General features: G+C 32.4%; 2 protein-coding genes and 1 long non-coding RNA gene across 3 annotated transcripts; 2 read left to right on the forward strand and 1 right to left on the reverse strand.

Moving 5' to 3' along the window:
• Window positions 1-1174: 1174 nt before the first annotated feature.
• LOC111704088 (uncharacterized) lies at window positions 1175-6008 on the forward strand. Its single transcript, XM_023476226.1, has 4 exons — window positions 1175-1235; window positions 2046-2119; window positions 5367-5486; window positions 5777-6008. The coding sequence occupies exons 1-4, from the start codon at window positions 1176-1178 to the stop codon at window positions 6006-6008; spliced, it is 486 nt and encodes a 161-aa protein (XP_023331994.1). The 5' UTR covers window position 1175.
• A 4435-nt stretch (window positions 6009-10443) lies between these two features.
• On the forward strand, window positions 10444-11066 carry LOC111704097 (uncharacterized). Its single transcript, XR_002765746.1, has 2 exons — window positions 10444-10489; window positions 10800-11066. It is a non-coding gene; the product is annotated as an uncharacterized LOC111704097 (long non-coding RNA).
• Window positions 11067-12255: 1189 nt separating this feature from the next.
• On the reverse strand, window positions 12256-23610 carry LOC111704098 (alpha-galactosidase). Its single transcript, XM_023476233.1, has 19 exons — window positions 23518-23610; window positions 21942-22036; window positions 20695-20727; window positions 20574-20620; window positions 19793-19835; window positions 19382-19461; window positions 19085-19120; window positions 18830-18884; window positions 17897-17942; window positions 17402-17460; window positions 17109-17165; window positions 16410-16515; window positions 15631-15744; window positions 14937-15039; window positions 14757-14844; window positions 14512-14548; window positions 14302-14339; window positions 13351-13479; window positions 12256-12451 (listed from the first exon to the last, which is right to left on the reverse strand). Exons 1-19 carry the CDS (start codon window positions 23561-23563, stop codon window positions 12329-12331), a joined length of 1335 nt encoding a protein of 444 aa, XP_023332001.1. The 5' UTR covers window positions 23564-23610; the 3' UTR covers window positions 12256-12328.
• Between the last annotated feature and the right edge of the window lie 666 nt (window positions 23611-24276).

The following is a 24276-nucleotide window of genomic DNA, read 5'->3' on the forward strand; positions in this document are numbered from 1 at the left end:
GGTCGCCCCTATACCCCCCCTTCCCAGCCCCTCAAAATCAATTTCTCCCTCCCCCTCACAGAAGTGCTAGTCGCGCTGCTGGACTCGGGATTTCCAAAATGTGGTCTACCATTTTTCACCTTCAAAATTGACGGAGATATTAGGAAAGGAATTGAGTCTTTGTAACAAACTCTGCTTTTCTAAATCCTATATCTTTGGATTCCAATGTCGTAGACCTTAGATATTTCAAACTATAAATTCTGTAAGATCAAATAATAAAAGTTTGAAATATCAAAGATTTACGACATTGGATTCCAAAGATATAGGGATTATAAAATCAGAGTTTGTGGCAAAGACTCAATTCCTTTGTCCAGATTCCAGTTTATTAAAAATCAACAAAACTGATTAAATGCTTAATATCTCCGTCAATGTTGAAGATACAAAGATATTAGATTTCTAAGACGATATTCAAGTCGTCTCTCAGTACCCATGTTTAATGGGTCCCCTGGATAAACATTCAAACCAATTTCGTGCTGACGTATTAATAATTAAACAGTTTTGTTGAAGAAAGCTGGATTCAACCTTGACCTAAATATTTTCATAAACCTACTTCCAAGTAGTTGAACACGATACAGTGCAGAATATACGGGATTATTTTTAATAAAAAATGTATTTCCCATCCTGCTTTTTACCGCCTTACGACCAACATTACCGACCTATGATTCCCCCAACAGAGGGAGCTTAAGTTACTTAACCTCCCTAGGGACAATTGTGTAAAACAACCACCAGCTATGCCATTGCCAAGTATTCAGGAAAAAATTTCATCTTAAAAGACTACAAAATTGTGTACAACTACTTTTTCGGAAAATTAAAAATTATTCTTAACCACAAGTTTCCTCAACCAATTTTGTTTTTACAAAATATCCCTCGCTGCGCTTTGTAAGTAAAATTGGTCTTGAGAACCCTTGGTGATGTAAAATTCCCTAAACTTCCCTGTAAAGTATTTGTAAATAATAAAACAACTTATATGAAGGTAAAGTCAATTAGGATCTTCTTTAGATAACTTTTTTAAATCTGTCCTTTAACGGTCGCGGTATTACAAACTGTAATATAAAATTGTTCATTAAGTTATAAATAATGTAAAAGATGTTTTGCACGAGTATTAAATATTAAATTACTATTGAATTTTAGATAAAATGTACAAAGGAACAATTTTGATATTTTCTTTCTGTATGAACCTGCTTACTGGGTTTAAGGTAAAGCTACAGCCTACAGGGTGTCCCAATAAACATAGAAATTTATAAATGATACGAAATCGGCTTTGTTAAAAATAGCTTTGTGTCATCTCATTTTAATAGACATAATAAAGTTATGTCTGCTATAAGTATATTTTATGTAAACGGCAAAAGACTGGTTTGTTATCCTGCACAATGTTTGAGTTATTTTATAAAATTTTGTAACATTTTTTACAAAAAAAAACATGACTTGAGGATCGATTATGTCAATATAATAAAGACTACTTTTTTATTCAAGTTTTAATTGTGAACAAGCTTTATTCGAATCACAAGTAATTAAAGAGAAGCTTTTTTAATTTATAGTTTCTCTTTATTTTCTTGCTTTTTGAATCCATGCTGTTTAAAAGCCTGTTTATAAATCCATGTCTTTATTATATTGATAAAATCGGAGGTTTTTGCTCCGGTTTAATCTGCCCCTTGTTGTATTAGTTACTCTTTTTCTGATTTTGTAATCTTAAAAAATATTTCAATCTGAAACAAAACGTTTCAACAAAACGTTTCAAAATATGTTTACAATAAAACTGTGGTCGTCGTTTATATCAGTACAATAAAGACGACTTTCCTTTTTAAAATTTGATGTTTAATTCAAGCCTTTTTCGAACTGCAAGTTTTCGGACAAACTAATAGACGAGATGTTAATTGACAGCTTCTCTTTCTTTCCATGTTAATGTGTATCCATGCTGTTTGAAAGCTTAGTGTAAATGCAATTAAAATCGAAAGTCGTCTTCATTGTATTGTTAATAAAGACAACTATAACTATAAACTGTTTAGATTACTAGTAGACAGTACAATGTTAATGGAGATGTGACTGTACAAAACGGGAAAATTATCATTACTGGTTTCAGGTACAGAGTCATCCATAAAGGATGAGACTTTAATAACGACTTAATTAAACTTCCTTAGATATAATGATTTTTAGGTTGGTCGTGTTTTTTTAAATAGTCTTTCAAGATAATTTTGGAAAGAAATAAGAAAGTGAAAAACAAACTTCGACACTGCAATTGGTATTATATAAATACATATCATTTTCATAAACATCAATTTAATAAAAAACAATTGTATTAGAGCATTCAAATCAAACAAACATTCAAAAAATGATTTTAAGTTACATTTTTAGTGATACTACAAAAGCTGATGGTATATTTTTAGTTACACAGAAGTGTATGGATGGATTACTCGGCTCCTGAATAACTTTATACTCAGACTATCTGTATCCTTACACTCTGAATCTAGACCCTACAGTTTAACTACAAAGCATAACCGTTCGTTTTGTATATATCTGGGGAATTTCTCGAAAACAAGATTGTGTGACTAATTCTCGAGAAATTCTCCACAATTCGTCCCCAATTTCAGAGATTTTTCGGGGATCAGAGTTTTGGAACTTAGTTTCGAGAATTACCAAGAAATTTCTGAGAATTTTTCCGAAATATTTCTCCGAAAATTCTTAAAAAATTCTCAGGACTTAGTCACCAATTTTACGGATTTTTTTGGGAGCTGAATAAGAGACATAGATTCGAGAAATTACTGGGAATTTCTTTTGAAATTCTTGGGAAATTCTCAGGACTTGGTCTCTAATTTTACGGATTTTTTGACGAACTTAATTAGAGACTAATGTTGAGAAATTCCTGAGAATTTCTTAGGAATTTTTCTCCAAGAAATTCCATGAGAATATCTCAGGAATATTTGTCCAGAAATTCTCAGAACTTGGTCACAAATTTTACAAAATTTTCTAGTTCATTTTTGTTCAATAGGTGTCTCTGAGCTTCCCTTTTATTATGAACTGCCCTAACTAAATATTTTTTCTGTGCATCCTTATTGATGAAAAATGATTATGAACCCTAGAACTTTCTTTTAAAAAAATTGTATGGAAAAATGATTAAATATTTATATTAGTTCTTGTCAATTCAGTTGTATGGAAAAACAAAATACAAGTCAACTACTATTGGGTCTAAGTCCTGGTCAGTAAATTTACTCAGGAATATACTGAAAATATCTCAAAATAAAAGGAACTTTTGAGGAAATCTTGGGAATACTTCCAAGTAATTGGTTCTGAAAAAAAATCTCTGGAAATTCCCAAGAAATCCCAAATTTGGTCGACATTTTCTCCGATTGTTCTCCAGAATTGGTAATGATAAAGGAATTGAGTTTTTGTCACAAACTCAAATCTTCTGATCCCAATATCTGTGCAACCAGATGGTGCAAACCTTTGATATTTCAAACTTAGATTACTTTATCTATAAGTATTAATAGTTTGAAATATCTAAGGTCTACGACATTGGGTTGCAAAGATATAGAGAATAGAAAATCAGAGTTTGTGTCAAAAACTCAACTCCTTTCCTGAGATTGGTTTGAAAAATTCCTCAGAAATGGTTATGATATATTCCCCGGAATTAATCACAAGAAAATCTCCAGCCCTGGCCAAATGTTCATCCCAGGAATTTCTCAATGAAAACCTCTCTCCAATTTCTATCTACATGTTCACCGAATTTTCCTATGAAACATTCCTTGGAATTTCCACGGATTTTTTTACAAAATTGTTACCTGGGATTTGTGCGTAATTAACCGGTACAGGTTAAAAATCAGTCTGACCGCTAACACTGATCAGTACATTATAATTAATGCTAGACTTTACTAGACTTCTAGATACAAAGATATAAAAGATATTTAAATTGTATATTTATTACTGAAGCAGTTCTTGATGATATATTTCTAGTAACACTGGAATAGCTCCTGATGATATGTTTCTAGTTACACTAGAAGAGCTCTTGGTGCTTTTGTTTAGTTTCACTGGAAGAGCTCTTAAAGATAATTTCTAGTAACACTGGAGTAGCTCATGATGCTATATTTCTAGTTACATTTGAAGATCTTGATGCTATATTTCTAGTTCCACAGGAAGAGCTCCGGATGCTATATTTCTAGTAACACTGGAAGAGCTCCGGATGCCATATTTCTAGTAACATTGGAAGATCTTGACGCTATATTTCTAGTTCCAATGGAAGAGCTCCTGATGCTATATTTCTAGTAACACTGGAAGGGCTCCGGATGCCATATATTTCCAGTAACACTGGAAGAGCTCCTAATCCATATATTTCTAGCTACACTGGATGAGCTCTTAACCCTATTGCTGCTGGGGGGGGGTCAAATTGATGCTATATTTCTAGTTACACTGGAGAGCTCCTGATGCTTTATTTCTAGTTACACTGGAAGAGCTCTTGATGCTATATTTCTAGTTACACTGGAAGAGCTCTTGATGCTTTATTTCTAGTTATACTGGCAGAGCTCTTGATGCTATTTTTCTATAGTTAGACTGGCAGAGATCTTCATGCTATATTTCTAGTTACACTGGAAAAGCTCTTGATGCTATATTTCCATTTACATTGAGATCTTGATGTTATATTTCTAGTTATAGTGGAAGAGCTCTTGATGCTATATTTCTAGTTACACTGGAAGAGCTCTTGATGCTATATTTCTAGTTACACTGGAAGAGCTCTTGATGCTATATTTCTAGTTACACTGGAATAGCTCTTGATGCTATTTTTCTAGTTACACTGGAAGAGCTCTTGATGCTATATTTCTAGTTACACTGGGAGAGCTCTTGATGCTATTTTCTAGTTAAACTGGCAGAGATCTTCATGCTATATTTCTAGTTAAAGTGGAAGAGCTCCGGATGCTATATTTCTAGTTACACTGTAAGAGCTCTTGATGCTATATTTCCATTTACATTGAGATCTTGATGCTATATTTCCAGTTACACTGGAAGAGCTCTTGATGCTATATTTCTAGTTTCACAGGAAGAGTTCTTGATGCTATATTTCTAGTTACACTGGAAGAGCTCTTGATGCTATATTTCCATTTACATTGAGATCTTGATGCTATATTTCTAGTTACACTGTAAGAGCTCTTGATACTATATTTCCATTTACATTAAGATCTTGATGCTATATTTCTAGTTAAAGTGGAAGAGCTCCGGATGCTATATTTCTAGTTACACCGTAAGAGCTCTTGATGCTTTATTTCTAGTTATACTGGCAGAGCTCTTGATGCTATTTTTCTATAGTTACACTGGAAGAGCTCTTGATGCTATATTTCTAGTTACACTGGAAAAGCTCCGGATGCTTTCTTCTATGTTGGAACAACGGGTTCTCCGAGTGAATCTGGAACTAGGGTTCAATATCCACCAGGATCAGATGCTCCATTAGGTAGGCAATACAGGTTAGACAAATAGGGCAAACCATGTACAGACAGGGAGGACAAAACTTACACAGACAGGGGAGGACAAAACATATACAGACAGGGAGGACAACACTTACACAGACTAGGAGGACAAAACATATACAGACAGGGAGGACAAAACATATACAGACAGGGAGAACAAAACTTACACAGACAGGGAGGACAAAACATACACGGACAGGGAGGACAAAACTTACACAGACTAGGAGGACAAAACATATACAGACAGGGAGGACAAAACATAGGGAGAACAAAACTTACACAGACAGGGAGGACAAAACATACACGGACAGGGAGGACAAAACTCACACAGACTGGGAGAACAAAACTTACACAGACAGGGAGGACAAAACATATACGGACAGGGAGGACAAAACTTACACAGACTGGGAGAACAAAACTTACACAGACAGGGAGGACAAAACATATACAGACAGGGAGGACAAAACTTACACAGACTGGGAGAACAAACATATAAAGACTGGGAGAACAAACATATAAAGACTTGGAGGACAAACATATAAAGACTGGGAGGACAAACATACAAAGACTGGGAGGACAAACATACAAAGACTGGGAGGACAAACATATAGGCAAAGAGAAAGAGGACAACAGATGAAGTTGTTGGTTTAGGTAGCTTTAGCTGTTGTATAAAAAACACAGATTTTACAACAAGGACATAGACGTAGTTGTTGTATTATGCATTATGGATTAGACAGATATGACAACTATCAACTTGTTGCATTATAATTCACAGATTATACAGATAGGACAAGGATGAAGTTGTTGTTTTATTTAACACAGATCATACAGATAGGAAAAGGATGAAGATGTTGTATTATTCAACTCAGATTAGACAGATATGACAAGAGACTTATTTGTTGTATTAGGTAGCAAGGACATTCAAGACATATAGAACTGGAGACGTAGTTTTTGTTTTAGAGAAACCAACCTAAAAAGAAAGCAACCTAGCTGTTTAAAGGGACTGTTTATCTCATTCCAGCTGGGGCCACCTAACATTTTTTAAAAGATAATTCAAAAAGTATTGGTTTGAGACTTTGCTATTTATTTTTCCTTTTCTAACTTACACATGCCCCTCACTTTAGGATCGACGCAGGGCTTTTATACCTACTGCCTGAGCTCTCAACCATATGCCTGAACTCTTTATTTTACCTTTCCCAGACTAAATTTAGAATTAGACCTACTTCCGGCCACTGGATTTCAATATTTTAAAGCTCTTTGGAAAGCCTTGAACAAGAGCAAGCCGATTGCACAACTTTTGCGAAGAAGTTATTAAAGTAGAGCCCAAGAGCTTCCTTAAAGTGTATCAAATGTTATATATATATTTATATCACAAAAAGGAAATAGAGGGGAGGGTCCCTGGTAGACCNTTTGGGGCAAGGAGACGTCAGGGTTTAGGTAAAATGGAAAGAGGTTGCAGTTCTCATGATGTCCCTGAACTGTGACAACTTTTAGTTTAAGAACCTTAAAATTACTGTTTTCAAGACGTTGCAAGGTTTATAATGCTCTACCATTTCACAAATCCGAATCTTGAACGTGTGCTGGAACATTATTCAACTTTTGTAACAATTTGTAAAACAGGGTCGACTTTGAAGTGTCGCAACGCCTTGCGCTTTGATTTTACCGCTCTAACTCAGAAATTCCTAATTCTGTAGGCCTTTATATTTACATTTTACCACTATGCAGCACTTGTTAACTTTGTTTTTAGAAAGTTTAAATTGGCAGAATTCTCATCGAGTTTTGCTTGAGAGCTTGAGACCTTTAAATGACAATGAATATTTAAGAATATTCAACAGTTCAAAATAAAACTCACTCCCAACAATTTAATAAATAGAAATGACTGAAATAAAAAATAGTTAATTTAAATTATAATTATAAAGGATCTGTATACCAAAGGTAAAGAGAATAAAGATGATTGATTTTCCTGCACATTTTAAATAAACAATTTCCTTTTGTACTTAAATATTATTTTTAGAACAAATTATAAAGTTACAATTATATTAATATTATGATTTTTCAATGTGTGTACATTTTTATTGTGAAAGTACAGAATAAAATATACATATTTTCGATATTTTTGATAATTTCTTGTCTATATTTTGCTTCGAAAATGTGATATGCTGACGATTGATATGACAATTAATAATAACTAAAACAAATCCTATAAATACAAGGTTCCCACGAAACATGACAGTAGCAAGACAATTTGAAAGTCTGCTTTGGTCTTAGAATTTATTTGAGACATTCAGTCGTCAACCTCCTTTTACATGTATGAATCTTGAAACAATAACCAGAAAATTCGCCTAGTCTTGGGATTTTCAAAATGTGGTCTTCCTTTTTGTACTTCCGGTAATTTTGAAAGCTTAAAAAATCATGCCACATTTTGGAAATGCCCATACTAGGGCTATTTTGTGACTATTAACTCTGAAATTTTACGTCTAAAATTTGTTTTTTTCAAAATCAAAGACGAGGTTTAAGTCGTATGGCTACTTTGATGTTTGTGGGACACCCTGTATTTAACCCTATCCCTGCATATTTGCAAATTTTAAATAACCTGATGCGTAATTAAGAAAACTAAAAATGTGCAAATTTCTTTTAGCGGATTGTATGCATATAATTTGCAAAAATGTCTACGCAAAACTTGTGCAATCCTTTTTCTTTATGTCATTGGCTTTCCAAAAAGCTAAAAGTTATCAAAATTTGACAAATGAAAGTGGGTCAAAACAAAGATTTAGTTTGTTACAGGAAATAGTAGTCATTCAAGCACCTGTGCCTGAGGATTCAGGCAGTTAGACCAAAAGGAAGGGCTATGGGTATTAGGAAAAGTCAGAAAATTTCAACAGCCTCAGAAAAACACTTTTTGAGTCATGTAAAAAGAAACTACAGGTGGGGTGAAGATTACAGGTAGATTATCAGATATCTCGGTAAAGTTGTCAATTGGGAATTTGAACATTTATGTTAACATATGGAAAGTTCTAACTTTGGAATTTAAAGATGTGGGAAGCTCTCACTTGGAAGTTTAAATATATTAAACTTGGGAATAATTACATAGATGGGAAAATATAACTTGGGAATTATCCAAGTACCAGGTCAAAGTTCTAGTTTAAATTACAAATTTAGTAAAAATTAGGCATTCGGAAATGATTTTAAAAAAGGCCCGAAAATATGTTTGAGTATTTGGTTTTAATTTAGAAGGGGTTGTTTAACAAAGTTTTTGACGTCTGATTCTTTTATTTGTTGTAAAACTATGTTGCATATTTTAGTAATTCTCCGTTAACTTCAGCTAACCAATATTGTTGGAGAAACAACCAAATCATTTAGATACAGTCGATACAGGGTGTCCCACGAAAAATGACAGTTGATAAATAGTTTAAAATGTCTTCTTCCATAATTAGTTCGGTTGTTTGATATTAAAGAGAATGATGAAAAATATTGCATGCCATTATATTATTGTAAAATTGATTTCAAAGTAAAATATATTTGAGAAAAAGATGTTTTTAACGAAATGACTTGCAAAAAAAGTCTTTAATATTCAATATAATTTACGGAAGAAGACATTCAAAACTATTCAACAACTGACATGTTTTGTGAGACACCCTATACACATACATTTTTATGTTTTAATAAAAAATTTGTATGAAAGCAAATTGTGTCTAAATGTTTTATATTTTATGTATATCTAAAACAAAAAGAAACCTTATGATTATTTTTACAAAAATCTGATTTGATCAAATATATGATTAAATACCTTTTTTGTTTATTTATTTTTAAATTTTACATTTTTAACAATATCCTTAAACAGTTATATGATAGCAGATGCAAATATTTTGACATTTCTATATTTCTTGCTCTTCATTTTCTTTTTGTTTCTACATCTTTCGATCATATTTCGGCTAATTTTGACGTCCTAGCAGTTTTGTCAAGCTGACAGCTATAGAACTAGGTTTAGGTGCCAGGTTTCCTTTTTTTCTACAGTACACACATTTGATGTGTCAGCAACTAAATTCGAACTGATTCAGCTACAAACACATATTTTTGGCCCCATCTCCAATGTTTTCTTCATTTGCTAATGGAATAAATTGAAAGTGTAAAGCTTATCATCAGAGAGTTCCCATCCATTTTTTTTGTTCAATTTTTTTTTCTTGTTTCTTGTTTCTTTGTTTTGTGGCCTCTCCAAATAGTTCTTGTGACACTGAGTTGGAGCAGGTTAGAAAGAGACTAAGAAAGCTTGAAGGAGGAAGGGTATGAGGAATTTCAGTAGAAGATCCCTGCTCTCCTAAGAAAGCTTGAAGGAGGAAGGGTATGATGAATTTCAGTAGAAGATCCCTGCTCTCCTAAGAAAGCTTGAAGGAGGAAGGGTATGAGGAATTTCAGTAGAAGATCCCTGCTCTCCTAAGAAAGCTTGAAGGAGGAAGGTTATGAGGAATTTCAGTAAAAGATCCCTGCTCTCCTAAGTGTTAAACTTTTTCTAACTTAAGCAGAATTAATAAAACTGCACTGCTTATGCAAAATGGGGATTTAAAACCTGTAAAGCCCAATCAGGTGGAATCTTCCACAGTGTGTAGTCCAGTCCTCACAGCTGGCGGAGAAAAAGACCAGTATTATTGTTTATGGCTTATACCTATCAAGAGTTATACTTCTGTGTTCCTTCTTTCAGTTGAGATGTTGATAAGTTGATAAGTTGAAGATGGAGGTCTTGTTTACTGTTTAGTTCCTATGTTTCTCTACTTCCCTGTAAGATAAGTCATGAGCAACTATACGCAGTGCTCCGGGCTCCTCTGAGCTGTGGAGCCGGGAGCTACAATGGGTACAGGCCTGTACCCCCCAATAGCAGAAAGCAACTGATAATTAAATACATAAATCAACACATTTTATATTTACTACAATTACAAGCCATTATTTTTGATGCTGACTTTTTCAGGTTAAATTTTGGGGAAGCATATCTTTCAACGGACCCAGAGGTATTTATATAAATAGGTTTATTTTAATATTTTTACAATTTTTAATGGTGGTGCCAAACCCTAGCACTGGGCCTAATATATTTTTGTAAAAGATATGATATTCTAATTATCTTCTGGTTTTTCAAGCCTTAAATCTTTGAATCCAGATGTTGCAAACATACCTTAAAACTGAAATTTTAAAATATTAAAGGGTTACACCCTTATAGGTTACAAAAAAGATTAATTGGAAAATTTTGTGTTATCATAATCAGATTCTTTGTTTGCAATAAAAAATTCCATCAATATAATTTACTAAATATATTCATTTTAGAAAATCAAGTCAATAGGATCCGGCCAGGAGCTTAACTATCCTTCCTGCATCCTCATATTGTTCTCTTGTATTACAGTATTTAATCCTTGAAATAGGATCCGGCCAGGAGCTTAACTATCCTTCCTGCATCCTCATATTGTTCTCTTGTATTACAGTATTTAATCCTTGAAATAGGATCCGGCCAGGAGCTTAACTATCCTTCCGGCATCCTCATATTGTTCTCCTGTATTACAGTATTTAATCCTTGAAATAAATATCAGCATTTAGTCTCAGGATAACAAATATATTCTCGTAAAAGGTTTCTTTTAAATTTAGAGGTGTTAATAATTCAATAATCTTCAAAAGAGTAAGGACAAACTCCTGATGATGCCAAATTTTTTGGCGAAATATATTGAGAAGAAAATGATATAATTTTAGTGCTAGAGAGTTGGGTTGGGATTTGTTTAAAAACGATCTAAAGTGTTAATAATAATCTTTGTTATATGAAGGATATCACAAAAAAAATCCCAAATTCAAGATTGTGTAAAAAGAGAGAAACAAAACATAAGAATATCTTACGCAATCTTTAATAAATTAATAACTGTTTTCCCACATCTCGGAAGGAAGGTTGTTCCAAGGAAAGTTTTCTTGAATGTTAAAATATTTTCCGCGTATTTTAAAATTGAGTTAAATATTCTAATATACATATAATTGGTGAATATTAAATAGATTACAAAAGGCGTATTCAAGAATTTTAGTCTTTTTCATTTCCGACTATATACATATATTAAAGATTGTTTTACATCCTTGCTTTATCTTAATTGGATAAATTAACTATATCCAATCATGTGCGCAGTTAACTTTTGGGAAGATGTAGTTTTTATAACTAATTAATGTTTTTTTCTGGTTTAATTTTTCGGGTAAAGTAGTATAATGACACAAAGCAGTTGCAAAATTAGATGTAATATAAATTGTGCTGCAATTCTTCAGTTGTTTTCGAACTCCTTTTATGTGTGCGTAAAGTCAAAATTATAGGAGCTACGAGGTCACGAAGTGGAATCCGTGAAGTTGGAAAGCTATAGGAGCTACGAGGTCACAAAGTGGTATACAGGAAGTTCCAAAATAATAGGAGCTACGAGGTCACAAAGTGGTATACGGGAAGTTGCAAAATTATATGAGCTACGAGGTCACAAAGTGGTATACGGGAAGTTGCAAAATTATAGGAGCTACGAGGTCACAAAGTGGTATACAGGAAGTTGCAAAATTATAGGAGCTTCAAGGTCACAAAGTGGTATACGGGAAGTTCCAAAACTATAGGAGCAGGTCACAAAGTGGTATACGGGAAGTTGCAAAATAATAGGAGCTACGAGGTCACAAAGTGGTATAAGCGAAATTTGACCTCCTTCTTTTGTCATCTAGGTTTCCAGTTATACAGAGCTAAAGTTTTTTAATTGTTAAATTATTAAATGATCAATAATTGTGATCAAAATTTCTCACGGTTTATTTCAAACTCATTTAATTTTTAAAAACAATAACATGATTGTTGTTGACTATACAGGAGTAAGCTTGAACGCCCAGTTTGCATGTGGAGGTAAAATCCCTTGATAATCCCCTCCCTCCCAATCCTCTCCTCCTACTACAGCAGAATCCACTATATCTCCGGTCCACAGATCCTTGATTATGTAAATAGGATTAGTACCATTAGTTCAGAATTCACGCTTTCTATTTTTAAAAATTAGGATTAAAACTTACAAACTGTTACTTTAGAAAACTGAAAACCAAACAATTTTTCCCGAAGTGAACTTAATTTTTTAATTTTTTATTTTTGTAGTAAGCGACGATTATGAATGTCATCTTATACATATATGTTTTTTCATGTTTTTGACTCCTCATTCTACGTCAAAAACGAAACGACCGCAGTGCGTTTTTTCAGAAAAATGTAATTAAGACTTATCTAACTAAAGCTACGCAGCATTTTGGAAACAACTTTTTTGTTGTTTTATTTAAGTTTTTGAATCTTTCTGGATTTCACCGCTAAACGTAACAAAATAAGATTATTTAATAAATTTGTAAATATATGTGTCAACAAAACGATGATGTTTGTTTCTTAAAGCATGAAAATATGGCAACATTCTGATTTTACATCAATTCGTTATGACAACTTTTGAATTTGAGAGATAAGGTTTTGCTCTCCTCATTTTACTTATCCCTACAATAGGAATGAAATTTACATAAGATAGGGTCTGCACAAAATGGGTATCAATGCATGATCACTAAATTTTAAAACAGAATCTCTGACCCCTGGCCTAAAAATATCCTTCTGTAAAAAGCTAGTGTGGGTACCAAGGTTCTTTAATAAGGTTGGTTACTCTGGATGTACAGGAAACGTCTTCTCCTTAGCATAGATAGAAAGAATCAGCATATTGCGTCACTAATTATAGAGGCGAGAGAGCAGTCGGATACTATTTTTCTATGCTAAGTAGGCGACCTTTTCCCTACACTGGAGCTCACCCAGACTCCAGAGTAACTAACCATTTATTAAAGAACCTTGGTGGGAGAGGACATCTCTTACCTGAACAGAATATACTCCTGCAGGAACCATAGCATCCTCGCTCCAGTTCATCAATATTTGTTTCTCAACGTCAAACCGGTTTATCACAACAACAACAAAACTGTTTCCAGAGAGAGGACCTCCCCACACCTTATTTAAATCAGACATTTTTATTAAAAGAACTATCTTTATTGTGTTTTTTGTTTTTCTGACGTCTGTCTGCAGCAAATAAACGTCAAAACGGCTTGAAAAATTGGGTCAATGGGTTTATGAATAATAAAGAAGCTCGAAAAAATATGGACATATATTGTTTTTGAAAGAAAAAAAGTCATTTTAAATTATACTACAGTGAAACCCTTAATAACGAATACATCGAAAGAATTCTGATAATGGAATGTTCCAGATATTTAGTTTTTTAATTAAATGATTATATGGAACTCTTTAAAACTGTTCCCGCATATTCATGGCTATTTATTTATTTTCGCAAATACTGAAATTTTCGTAATATAGTATAAAACTCATTGAAAAAGTGTCAAGACGACATTTGATAAATTCTTCCGATGTAATCGTTATTAAGGGTTACACTGTATTATATAATATTAATTGAGCATACTACCTGCCAGGAATTGTATGAAGAGTATACTACCTGCCAGGAATAGTTTGAAGGATATATTACCTACCAGGAATAGTATGAAGAGTATACTACCTGCCAGGAATAGTTTGAAGGATATATTACCTGCCAGGAATAGTATGAAGAATATATTACCTGCCAGGAATAGTATGAAGGTATACTACCTGCCAGGAATAGTATGAAGGTATACTACCTACCAGGAATAGTATGAAGGTATACTACCTGCTAGGAATGGTAGGAAGTGTTTACTTCCTACCAGGAATATTATGAAGAGTATACTACCTGCCAGGAATAGTATGAAGGTATACTACCTGCCAGGAAAAGTATGACGAGTATACTACCTGCCAGGAATGATGAAAATGAATGCAGCCCTCTGCCCCTAAAAGTTTAAATTTAAATATTTTTTATTCTTATTTTTGTTTGTTTATTCACACATTTATTTAAATACTAATGCAGTCATTAAGCTTAAAATTAAAGAAAATGAAAGCACAAAGACAAAGTTTCCCACTTGAACGCTTAAATACAATTGGAAACAATTCCTTCATGTTTACCTAGCAAACCTCCCATAGAACCATGAGAGCAACAATCCTGTACAAATGTTGAGGTTAGAAATTCGTAATAATATTGTATGTACAAGGAACCAAATAAGTGTAATAAATAAATGCATGACTGATAATTCCTAATTTTCTAGAGTGGAAACTGGGTCTGCTATTGTTTTTTTTATTTTTGTCTCTTCCGATTACAAAGTTTTTCAATTACACCTATAATTAGAAAAATTAATCATAAAAAAATGAACCTTTAAGCATTGTCCTTGTATTCCTAATGGATCCTGGTTTACAGCAATTAAGAATGGATTTGTGATAATCCTATACGCTTCACTCTCCCTGTAGAACAATCAGTTTAAAAAAATCATTTTTAAAGATTTAAAAATCATTTTTTTGGGGTCACCTCTTTATTGATTTGTTTTAAGACTTGCCTGGTGATTTTGGTCATATCTGTACCAAGCATAAGGGGTGATTTTACCAAGCACCAGAGAGCAAACATAGTTTGGTATTCAACATCAGTCATACCACCTTTACCTTAGATTAAATTATAATTTTTTTATTTGTCGTTAATCAAATTATCTTTATTAACGGAAAATATTCGAAGAAGAGAAATACATCTTTTATTCCACAAAGGATGTTTTTTTTTCGCGCAATGTTTCCGCGGAATTTGTGTATTTTTGAATGCAATTTTGTGCCAAACAGATTTTATTTGCAAGGAATTTGCACGCACTGATTTTTCCATTCAGCCATGGAAATTCTATTGGCAAATGGCACTTTCTGATTATGCAATGGTAGAAGTGGAAAAGATGGTGAATTTAATGAGATGAGATGAGAGCACTTTAAAGCTAGAATCATAACAATGGCCTGACTTCTGATTGGTTGACTATTTTTATGTCGCAGCTAGCTGTCATTGGTTGAATCCGGAGAAATTCCGCCAATAACAATGAAGTAAATGAAAAAGCATTCTGGTCTCAATTAATCAGATCCTCTTTCCTCGTGCATTATTAACATTTTCATTACAAATAAATCAAATACAAGTGTAAAAATTATCTTTAAACTGAATACAATCTGTATGTACACAGACCAATGGTTTTACTATAAATTAGTTCTATTAAATGTTCCTACCAATGAAGAGACCGTCTGGATAGTTCCAACCACTGTTCGGTCCCTGTACACCAGAACCTCTAAACCGGTTCTCATCATTCACATCAATATTATACAGCATGGAGTTCCAGTTGTCTGAAAATGTATTCAACATCTTAACTTTAAGAGAACTGTGTCCGGATTTAATGAATTTGAGCCGCGTCTTAAATCCACCAAAAACCGGTTTCAATAGAGCGCAGGCTTAAATCTTGAAACATTGAATACAATTTTAAGTGAAACCAACCATGTTTGAGCCGCGGCTTAAATTTGAAAAGATTGAGGTCAAAAATTTTGAGCGCATGTCTAAATCTCCCTAGGAATGCAAAACTAGATGCTTTTTAGCAAAACATTTCTAAATAATCCCTAATCCAGAGATCTAGCCAATTCTCATAAAATGTTCCATACAGTTCAAGCTTTCTTCGATCAATTTTGACAGGTCGCTCACAACGTTAGAAATTCTAATGCCAATAATGACGATTATGAAAAATAATATCCTGATTAATAATATGCTAAAAACTTATGTGCTACGAACTACTCATTCATATTCATTTCCATAGAAATTGTTCATTTGGCGTACTCCGTCCCATTTTTCTTTATATAGTTGGAATACAGGATGGGTACTGTATAAATTGCTCTAGCTCCTTGAAAGTGGGCCCGGTCCTTAAAAGGAACTGGAGTTTTCAAGGTCAAGGTTTGATCGACTTAGGCAACATACAAACATACAATTTTGAAAATCTTTGTATTCAATTTTAACAACTCGCCTGCAATATCTGCTGAGGTTCTCCAAAGATGTCCAAATTTATTTCCAAATTGTTCAACATTTCCAAATCCCCAGGCACACAGCTCAAGCGTAATATTTCGTATATTCTGCACAGTTTTTAATCAGAGTTTTATATTTTTTGGAGTTATAGAGTTGATATTTGTATTTTTTATTCCATGTATTTTTTAATCCATGTATTTTTAACATATGTGTTTTTAATCCATTTGTTTTTTAATCCGTGTATTTTTGAATCCATGTATTTTTGAATCCATGTATTTTTTAACCCATGTATTTTTTAATCCCTGTATTTTTAATCCATGTATATTTGAATCCATGTATTTTTAAATCCATGTAATTTAATCAAGGTTGATCATACTTGGATGTTTTTTAGAGCTTTAGAATTGTCGTCTAATGGCGAATGGTTATACGGTACAGCCCTGAATATATAAGGAGAGACAGACAGTATAAATTCCCAACAAGCGTCTAGCTGAAGTTTTATATACTGTAAAGGTAACCCTGTACAAACTACAAGCTAATTGGACTTTAAAAGATTATTTAGAACTTTAAAGCACTTGATTTTAGCTTTAGATTTAAAGAGGTAAATAAATCATGATAAATTTCAACCCTTGGACCAATGGGGGACTTATAGTTTACATTATATTTCTTATTTTGAAGATCTAATTTTATAGATTAAACTTTCCTTAACATTTTTTATTTCATCCGCCATTACAGAATACCTTTCTTCTTCACTTGGATCCTTCAAAAACAAAGATTAGTTTATATCATTCTTAAATTCTTTGCATTTTTCTCCAGTGTGTCTCATCAAAAATAAAAGCAGAGAGAAAAATGTCAGTTCTTGAAATATATAATGGCATTCATTTATAAACATTATTTCAAAAGTAGGATTCTTATACTCCTTGTCCTGGCATTTTAAAAATCAAATCAAACTTTTTATTGTTTTTAAAATCTCATCATAATTTTTTTATTTTTGACCTGCCAGATACTAGGGAGGTGTTCAAAGCTTTTAACCCAATCAATATATACTCCAGATCCTAGTTAGCAATCTGTTTTAAAATCAAAATTAAAAATCAATTGCGAGGGTAAAAAATGATGGCATGTAATGTATACTATATCAATTAAAAATAGTAAAAGTGTAATTTCAAGTGACCCTCCATGTAAATGCCCGATTTAAATCAGTACTCTTAAAAGCTTTAACAATGAATTGTGCATTTCTGCTGCCTGTGAACTGGAAAACATATAGGAACTATCAGCAATAAAGGTTTAAGAGTTACCATTGTGAATTGAGAAATGAGCATTGCCATTTTTGCATGGAAGGTCACTTCAAATTTCGCGTTCAATCCCTTTAATGAAAGCCAGGAAAAAGAGGCAATGCCAAAGGGCTGTAATAATGAAATGTTTGTCGGTATGTTTAGAAATTAAATTAATTGTACTTTTTGAAATTTGAACAAAAAAAATCATTTTGCTTACCATTAATGTTAGTTCTGCCATCTATCTGTGGAAAACAGTTGTCATACTATCGATCAAACAGATATATGCAGTGGTCTCCAAAATGATATGAAATTTGGAAAATAATGTTAGTTTTCGTGTTTATTTGCTTTTGAATAATTACTCCTTTGAGATAATTAAATGTCTTCTTATAAACAGAAGACTTTAAATGATTATAACACTTTGCTTTGGACTTAGTTGTTGCAAAGATTAAAGACTTGGTTGAACAGCATAGACGTAGTTCAATCACTTCTTTTCATCTTGATCCAGTGCACAAGAAAAGTATTTGAATCCCGTCTTCACACTCTAGATAGATGTAAACCTCAGTCATAGGACAAGTCAGGCGGATACTAATATCGAAAAATAGAAGAGAAACAAATCATAGGGAAAAAACGAGGATATGGCTGGTCCAGTACTATACAAGGATATGGCTGGACCAGTACTGTAGTCTGTACGAGGATAGGTCCGGACCAGTACTGTACGAAGATTGGGCCAGGCCAGTACTATATGAGGATATAGACGGACCAGTACTGTACGAGGATAGGGCCGGACCAGTACTATACAAGGATATGGCTGGACCAGTACTGAACGTGGATAGGGCTGGTCCAGTACTGTACGAGGATATGGCTGGACCAGTACTGTACGAAGATAGTAGAGCATTCATCACCGTGATCTTGCCAGGCTACATTTGTTGCATATAACGTGCTGGGTCGAATTTACAATTCATACACTCATACTCTCCAGTCTGGACTACTGCAGAGTAGGGGTGAATGCATATACAGTACATGATGTACCGGCACATTCTAAGAGTTGGGTGTAATTATCCCTCACAGTTTTAGATGGAAGTGTATACAAGGTTCAGCTATTTATTAAATCTGGTGCTAAGTTACTAATATTCTGTTTCTCTAGATGAACCTTAAAGTAGTCTATCTCGTATTCCAGTAACATTTCTACATCGGTTTTTTCATAGCTGCGCACCCAAAATTCTATTCTTGCAATAGTTTGTTTAAATATAAGCAGCTCTATTCAATTTTGAGACTTCTCACTGCATGTTGGGAGTCTTTAACCAAGCAGAAGTGAACCGTGTTAGATTTAGCCTGCAATGAGGAAAAATAAAACATATTGATATAAAAATCAATAAAAATATATTTTTAATGAATTCAATTTTTCCTTAAAGATCCAGGAAGGTTTCCAGAGCAGGTGAATCTACAGTAATATTTTGTGTTTAAAGCTTGTTTTCAAGGGGTCTATTCATAATGGATGTAACATATAGGATGAAAAAATAAAATTATTTTTTTCTCAAAAATCTAATTTTTTTTCAAAGATCGATTTTTTCAAAATTTTTCAAGTATTTTAAAAATTCCACGGGCAACGCCTGGCTGTTTAGCTATTAATCAATATTTTGACAGAGATATTTAAAGAATTCCGTAGATGTTGCTGAAAATAACATAAAAAATCTCCTTTTACCTGCCTGCACTACTGTAGATTCCTATTTTTAATCCACGCTCATGGAAATAGTTTGACAGAGCCAAAATACCATTAGGAAACTGATTTAACACTTTATCATACACTAACTGTGGAACCCAGCTTTAGATGGAAAATATATGTTCTGTAAAAAGTCGGTCATATTAAGTTCTCATCTATAAGAACATTCCAACAAAGCTAAGCACATCCCCAATCAGATCTTTATGCAAATGTATTTTATGAGCTATTGTTGAAAAAATAGAAGAACAAAGATTACAACATAAACATTTAAAGATTATTTAACAATAATTAAATTACGTAAACAATCTCTTTAAGTTACGCACTGACACAATGCAAACTAAATTTTAAAAAAACCTTGAAAAATATAAAAATCTATAAATATGATATTTGTTCCTTTTCTGGATCTGGAATCATTCTCCCAGTTTCATTATCTCGACTTTATAGATAACAACTCATTTAATTATTTTTATTTAAACTTTTAGTTTTATATTTTATATTTACAATTAATATATTTCCCCGCCTCTTGTATAGATAACAACTCATTTAATTATTTTTATTTTAGATAATTGTTTTATATTTTATATTTATAATGATTTATTATAAAATCAAAAGCCATCATTCAGAGATTTGGTATCGCACAGTTTCACTCATGGTAAACTAGAAGTCCTGGTTAAAAGTCTTGAATATGACNTATAGATAACAACTCATTATATTGATTATATTTAAACTTTTAGTTTTATATTTTATATTTATAATTCATACATTTCCCTGTCCCTTGTATAGATAACAACTCATTATATTGATTATATTTAAACTTTTAGTTTTATATTTTATATTTACAATTCATATATTTCCCTTTCCCTTGTATAGATACAACTCATTAAATTAATTAATTAATATTGGGAATGGACCACGGAATTGGTAGCCCTAATGTAAAAATTAAATAAAATTAAAGAAACAAAAAATATGGCAATGTGAGTCAGTAAAATATACAAATGCATGTAAATTTGTTTTGCAAATTCTTTTATCTGAACCTTGAAAGAAATCGTTCAAAAAATGATTCACTCATTATCCTATCCCTTGTGGAAAAAATATGGTTATTAATTAGTATTATTTGTCTCTATACTTATTTTTAAAATATTTTTTTTTTATAAAATAGAAATGTTATCTATGCCTAGGGAGTTGCCAAAAGTCGTCGATTGTGAGAATGTTGTATCCAACCTGGGAAAAATAAATAGAAATTAGTTTTTTTAATTTAACCATTATTTAATTTTTAAATTTATTGTTAAATAAACCTTGTCTAACCCCAGGTCTAAGATAGCCTCGGCCTGTATTGAACTCAAGATTATTTAAAGGGAGTGTTCGCGAAAAAATGAAAGGGGGTATAGGCTTAATGCGAGTTTGACACTACTCAAAAAGTATCGATCTAAAAATGTTAAATTATTTTTTTACAGTTCTAATTAAAAGATGCCCCGCTTTAGCTTTGCTTTTACTACCTTTAATTCCCAAGTCCTCAGGCAAACTGCCTGAACACCTTATTTTACCTACACCAGACTAAATCTATATTAGCCTCTATTTCCAATCACTGGATTTTAACATTTTACTGCTCTTCAGAAAGTCTGTGAAGAAAAACAAGCTTATGACACAATTATTCTTAGAAGCACTTTTTAACATTTCATTTGTAAATTATTCTTTTTTTCTTTTTAGGGGTTGAAAATGTAAAAAATATATTTTTGCATTATTTAATTTGCTGGGTCAAAGGAAAATTGCATAATTTGACATATTTTGCGAATTTTGTTTTGAAAATTTGTTTCTAATTTAAGAATTTTTGCAAATTTTGTTAATTTTTATCTAGAATTATAAGGGCCTTCAAAACATGTTTGATATGTTATGAATTAGTATCTCTATAAAGAAATAGAGTTATGTTTTTGGGCAGAGAACACGTCAGTAGGAATAGGGTTAATAACAAAATAAACAACAACAAAAAATATCCCAACCAAGTTCTTAAAATTAACAGAAGGTTCTGTTAACGAATGGTTAAAACTGTGAACTTTGATATTTTTTACGAACAAAAATAACAGTTGATGAAAAAGAAAGCACAGAAAAAAGTAGGAACCAATGAATTATTAAAATAACGGAGACTTTCATAAATAAATATCTCAAAATTACACGAAACTTACAAAAAATAAATTATATTTGGTGTTTTAATGTTGTTTTCTGTTTTTCCCCGCTCAGTGATATTTTTTTTATTACTTAAATATATTCTTGCACCGTTAATCCATGAAATATCGTTAACACTGTCAATATAATTGAGATCATTATCAAACAGCACGATTAAAGATAAAAAGGGATAAAAACCTCCATGAACAGAAGAATGAAAGATCCCTGAAAAGTTAATCTTTTTCGTTATTTTAACTAACCAACGAAAAAAGCTTTATAATGCAAATAATGCATGAGTTTAGGACAGCCAAAATATTGTTTCAGTTGACTCTCAGATTTTAAGAATAAAGTATTTATTTTAAACTATTCTTGAGTTGATTTCCTGTGAGATCATTTTTGATTCTGAATTGAACTCAAAAAATGTATTCCAAGATGTCCAACCCATTGGTGGTGTAGGATGGAGTCCATCTGGTAACCCTGGATATATAATATGTATAGATGGAGTAGGTTGGAGACTCTCTGGAACCCTGAAACCCTGAATATATAAAATGTACTGGTGGAGTAGGATGGAGTCTATCTGGTAACCCTGGATATATGATATTATAGACTTGAAAAGAATTCAGTAATAAAAAGCCACTAGATATATTAAATGTATTGACAGAGTAGAATGGAGTCTATCTGGTAACCATGGATAAATAAAATGTATTGGTTGAGAATTGGTGGTGAAGGATGGAGCACATCTGGTAACCCTGAATATATAAAATGTACTGGTGGAGTAGGATGGAGTCTATCTGGTAACCCTGGATATATAATATTATAGACTTGAAAAGAATTCAGTAATAAAAAGCCAAGATTGAGTGGAATAACATATTTTACATTATAACAATACAAATGATTAGTGTTGGAACAAATAAGGTTGATCTGAATAAACACAACATTCGCCTATGGCAAATATATTTCCATTAGACTCTTCTGATCAGATGCTTCATGCTAACTGGTGAGTCCCGGGGAATCCCGGGGATAAGATGGCCGACAACTTACTTTCTTTGCCGAAAAAATGCTTTCTTTTCCAGTAAAATATTATTGGTCTAGATAAACAATTAAAATAAATTTTGAGTCAGATAAACGTTTGAAATTAAATTGTGGGTCTAGGTAAACGTTCAAACACAAATTGTTTGTAAAGGTAAACATTGAAAAACAATGTTTTGGTATGGGTAAACATTCCAAACAAATTATTGTTCTAAGTAAAGGTTTAAAAACAAATTGTTGGTAATGTAAACGTTTACAACAAATTCTTAGTCTAGGTAAACTATAAAAAACAAAACAGTGGTCTAGGTAAACATTGAAAACAAATTTTGTCAATATAGGCAAAGGTTTAAAAACAAATTTTTGGTCTAGGCAAAGGTTTAAAAAAATTATTGGTCTAGGTAAAGGTTTAAAACAAATTATTGGTCTAGGTAAACGTTTAAAAAAATTATTGGTCTAGGTAAACGTTTAAAAACAAATTATTGGTCTAGGTAAAGGTTTAAAAACAAATTGTTGGTCTAGGTAAAGGTTTAAAAACAAATTGTTGGTCTAGGTAAAGGTTTAAAAACAAATTGTTGGTCTAGGTAAGCGTTCAGAAACCAAGTAATGGTTTAAATAGTGTAAAGGAAGACTCGAATCGACCTTTTAGTTTACGTTAACGTTTAAAAACGATTAGTTGGTGTAAAAAACAACACACAGTTTTAAAACATCTTTTATCTATACGAGTGTCCTCTTGACTGTTACAACCATTACAGCGTCAACAATTTTACAGATCAAATTTTTACATTACCATTACATTTTCAATACTTCAATATTTGTCCTGCATGGAAGTAACATTTATTGAACAGACAACTTGGAGAAAAAATTTCAAAGATAGAAATAAAAACACCCTAAATGTAATTTTTGTAAATCAAAAATAACTATTATATCACCTTGTATTCCAATAAAGCCAATTAGCACAAAAACGGCTGGAAGCATATTTCAGTTTAAACTACTGTCTCACAAAGAAGTGTGATGAACTAAAACTAAAGATAATCTTATCTCTGATTCAATTGTTTACTTGTTTTTTTTTACCTTATTAAATAACTATAATCTGGCATGCTGGGTGATTACTTAAAGGGACTGTTCGCGAGAAACACTATTTCAACTTTCTGTATAAGTCGTTTTTAACAATTTTCTTCTTATAGACGCAACATATAGAAGTAAGATTAGTAGCGATCAAAGTGATTATTTCTTGTAAGCCTTTACCCCCTTTTTTTTCGCGAACACTCCCTTTAATTTATTCATTTCTGTTTCTTTCAAAAAACTCCCTATTTTTAAAATGGCACGTCTAATTCACAACAGTTTTAATCTTTTACTTGATTTTCAACAGAATAGCTTGTAATTGTGGACCACTTTGTTTGTAACCTGTTTAATATTAAAGAAATATTAAAATTTACTTTTGAATATTTGAAAACTGATTGAACATAAAACTTCTGCTATTTTGAGTGCATGTACTGTACAAGAACGTTTAGTCCAGTTTTCCAGAAATTAAACTCCATTTTACAGGTTTTAACATGGATTTCTCTACCCTCGTTCTTTTTTGGAAATTTCCCTGTTTGCATGGAGGGTCACTTGAAGTTACGCTTACACACCATTTCAGAGTTCAATTATTGTATCCTCACTAAAGTTTTAATTCTGAACAAAATGTT

Source organism: Eurytemora carolleeae, unplaced genomic scaffold (genome assembly GCF_000591075.1).
Source record: "Eurytemora carolleeae unplaced genomic scaffold, Eaff_2.0 scaffold497, whole genome shotgun sequence".
NCBI lineage: Eukaryota > Metazoa > Arthropoda > Copepoda > Calanoida > Temoridae > Eurytemora > Eurytemora carolleeae.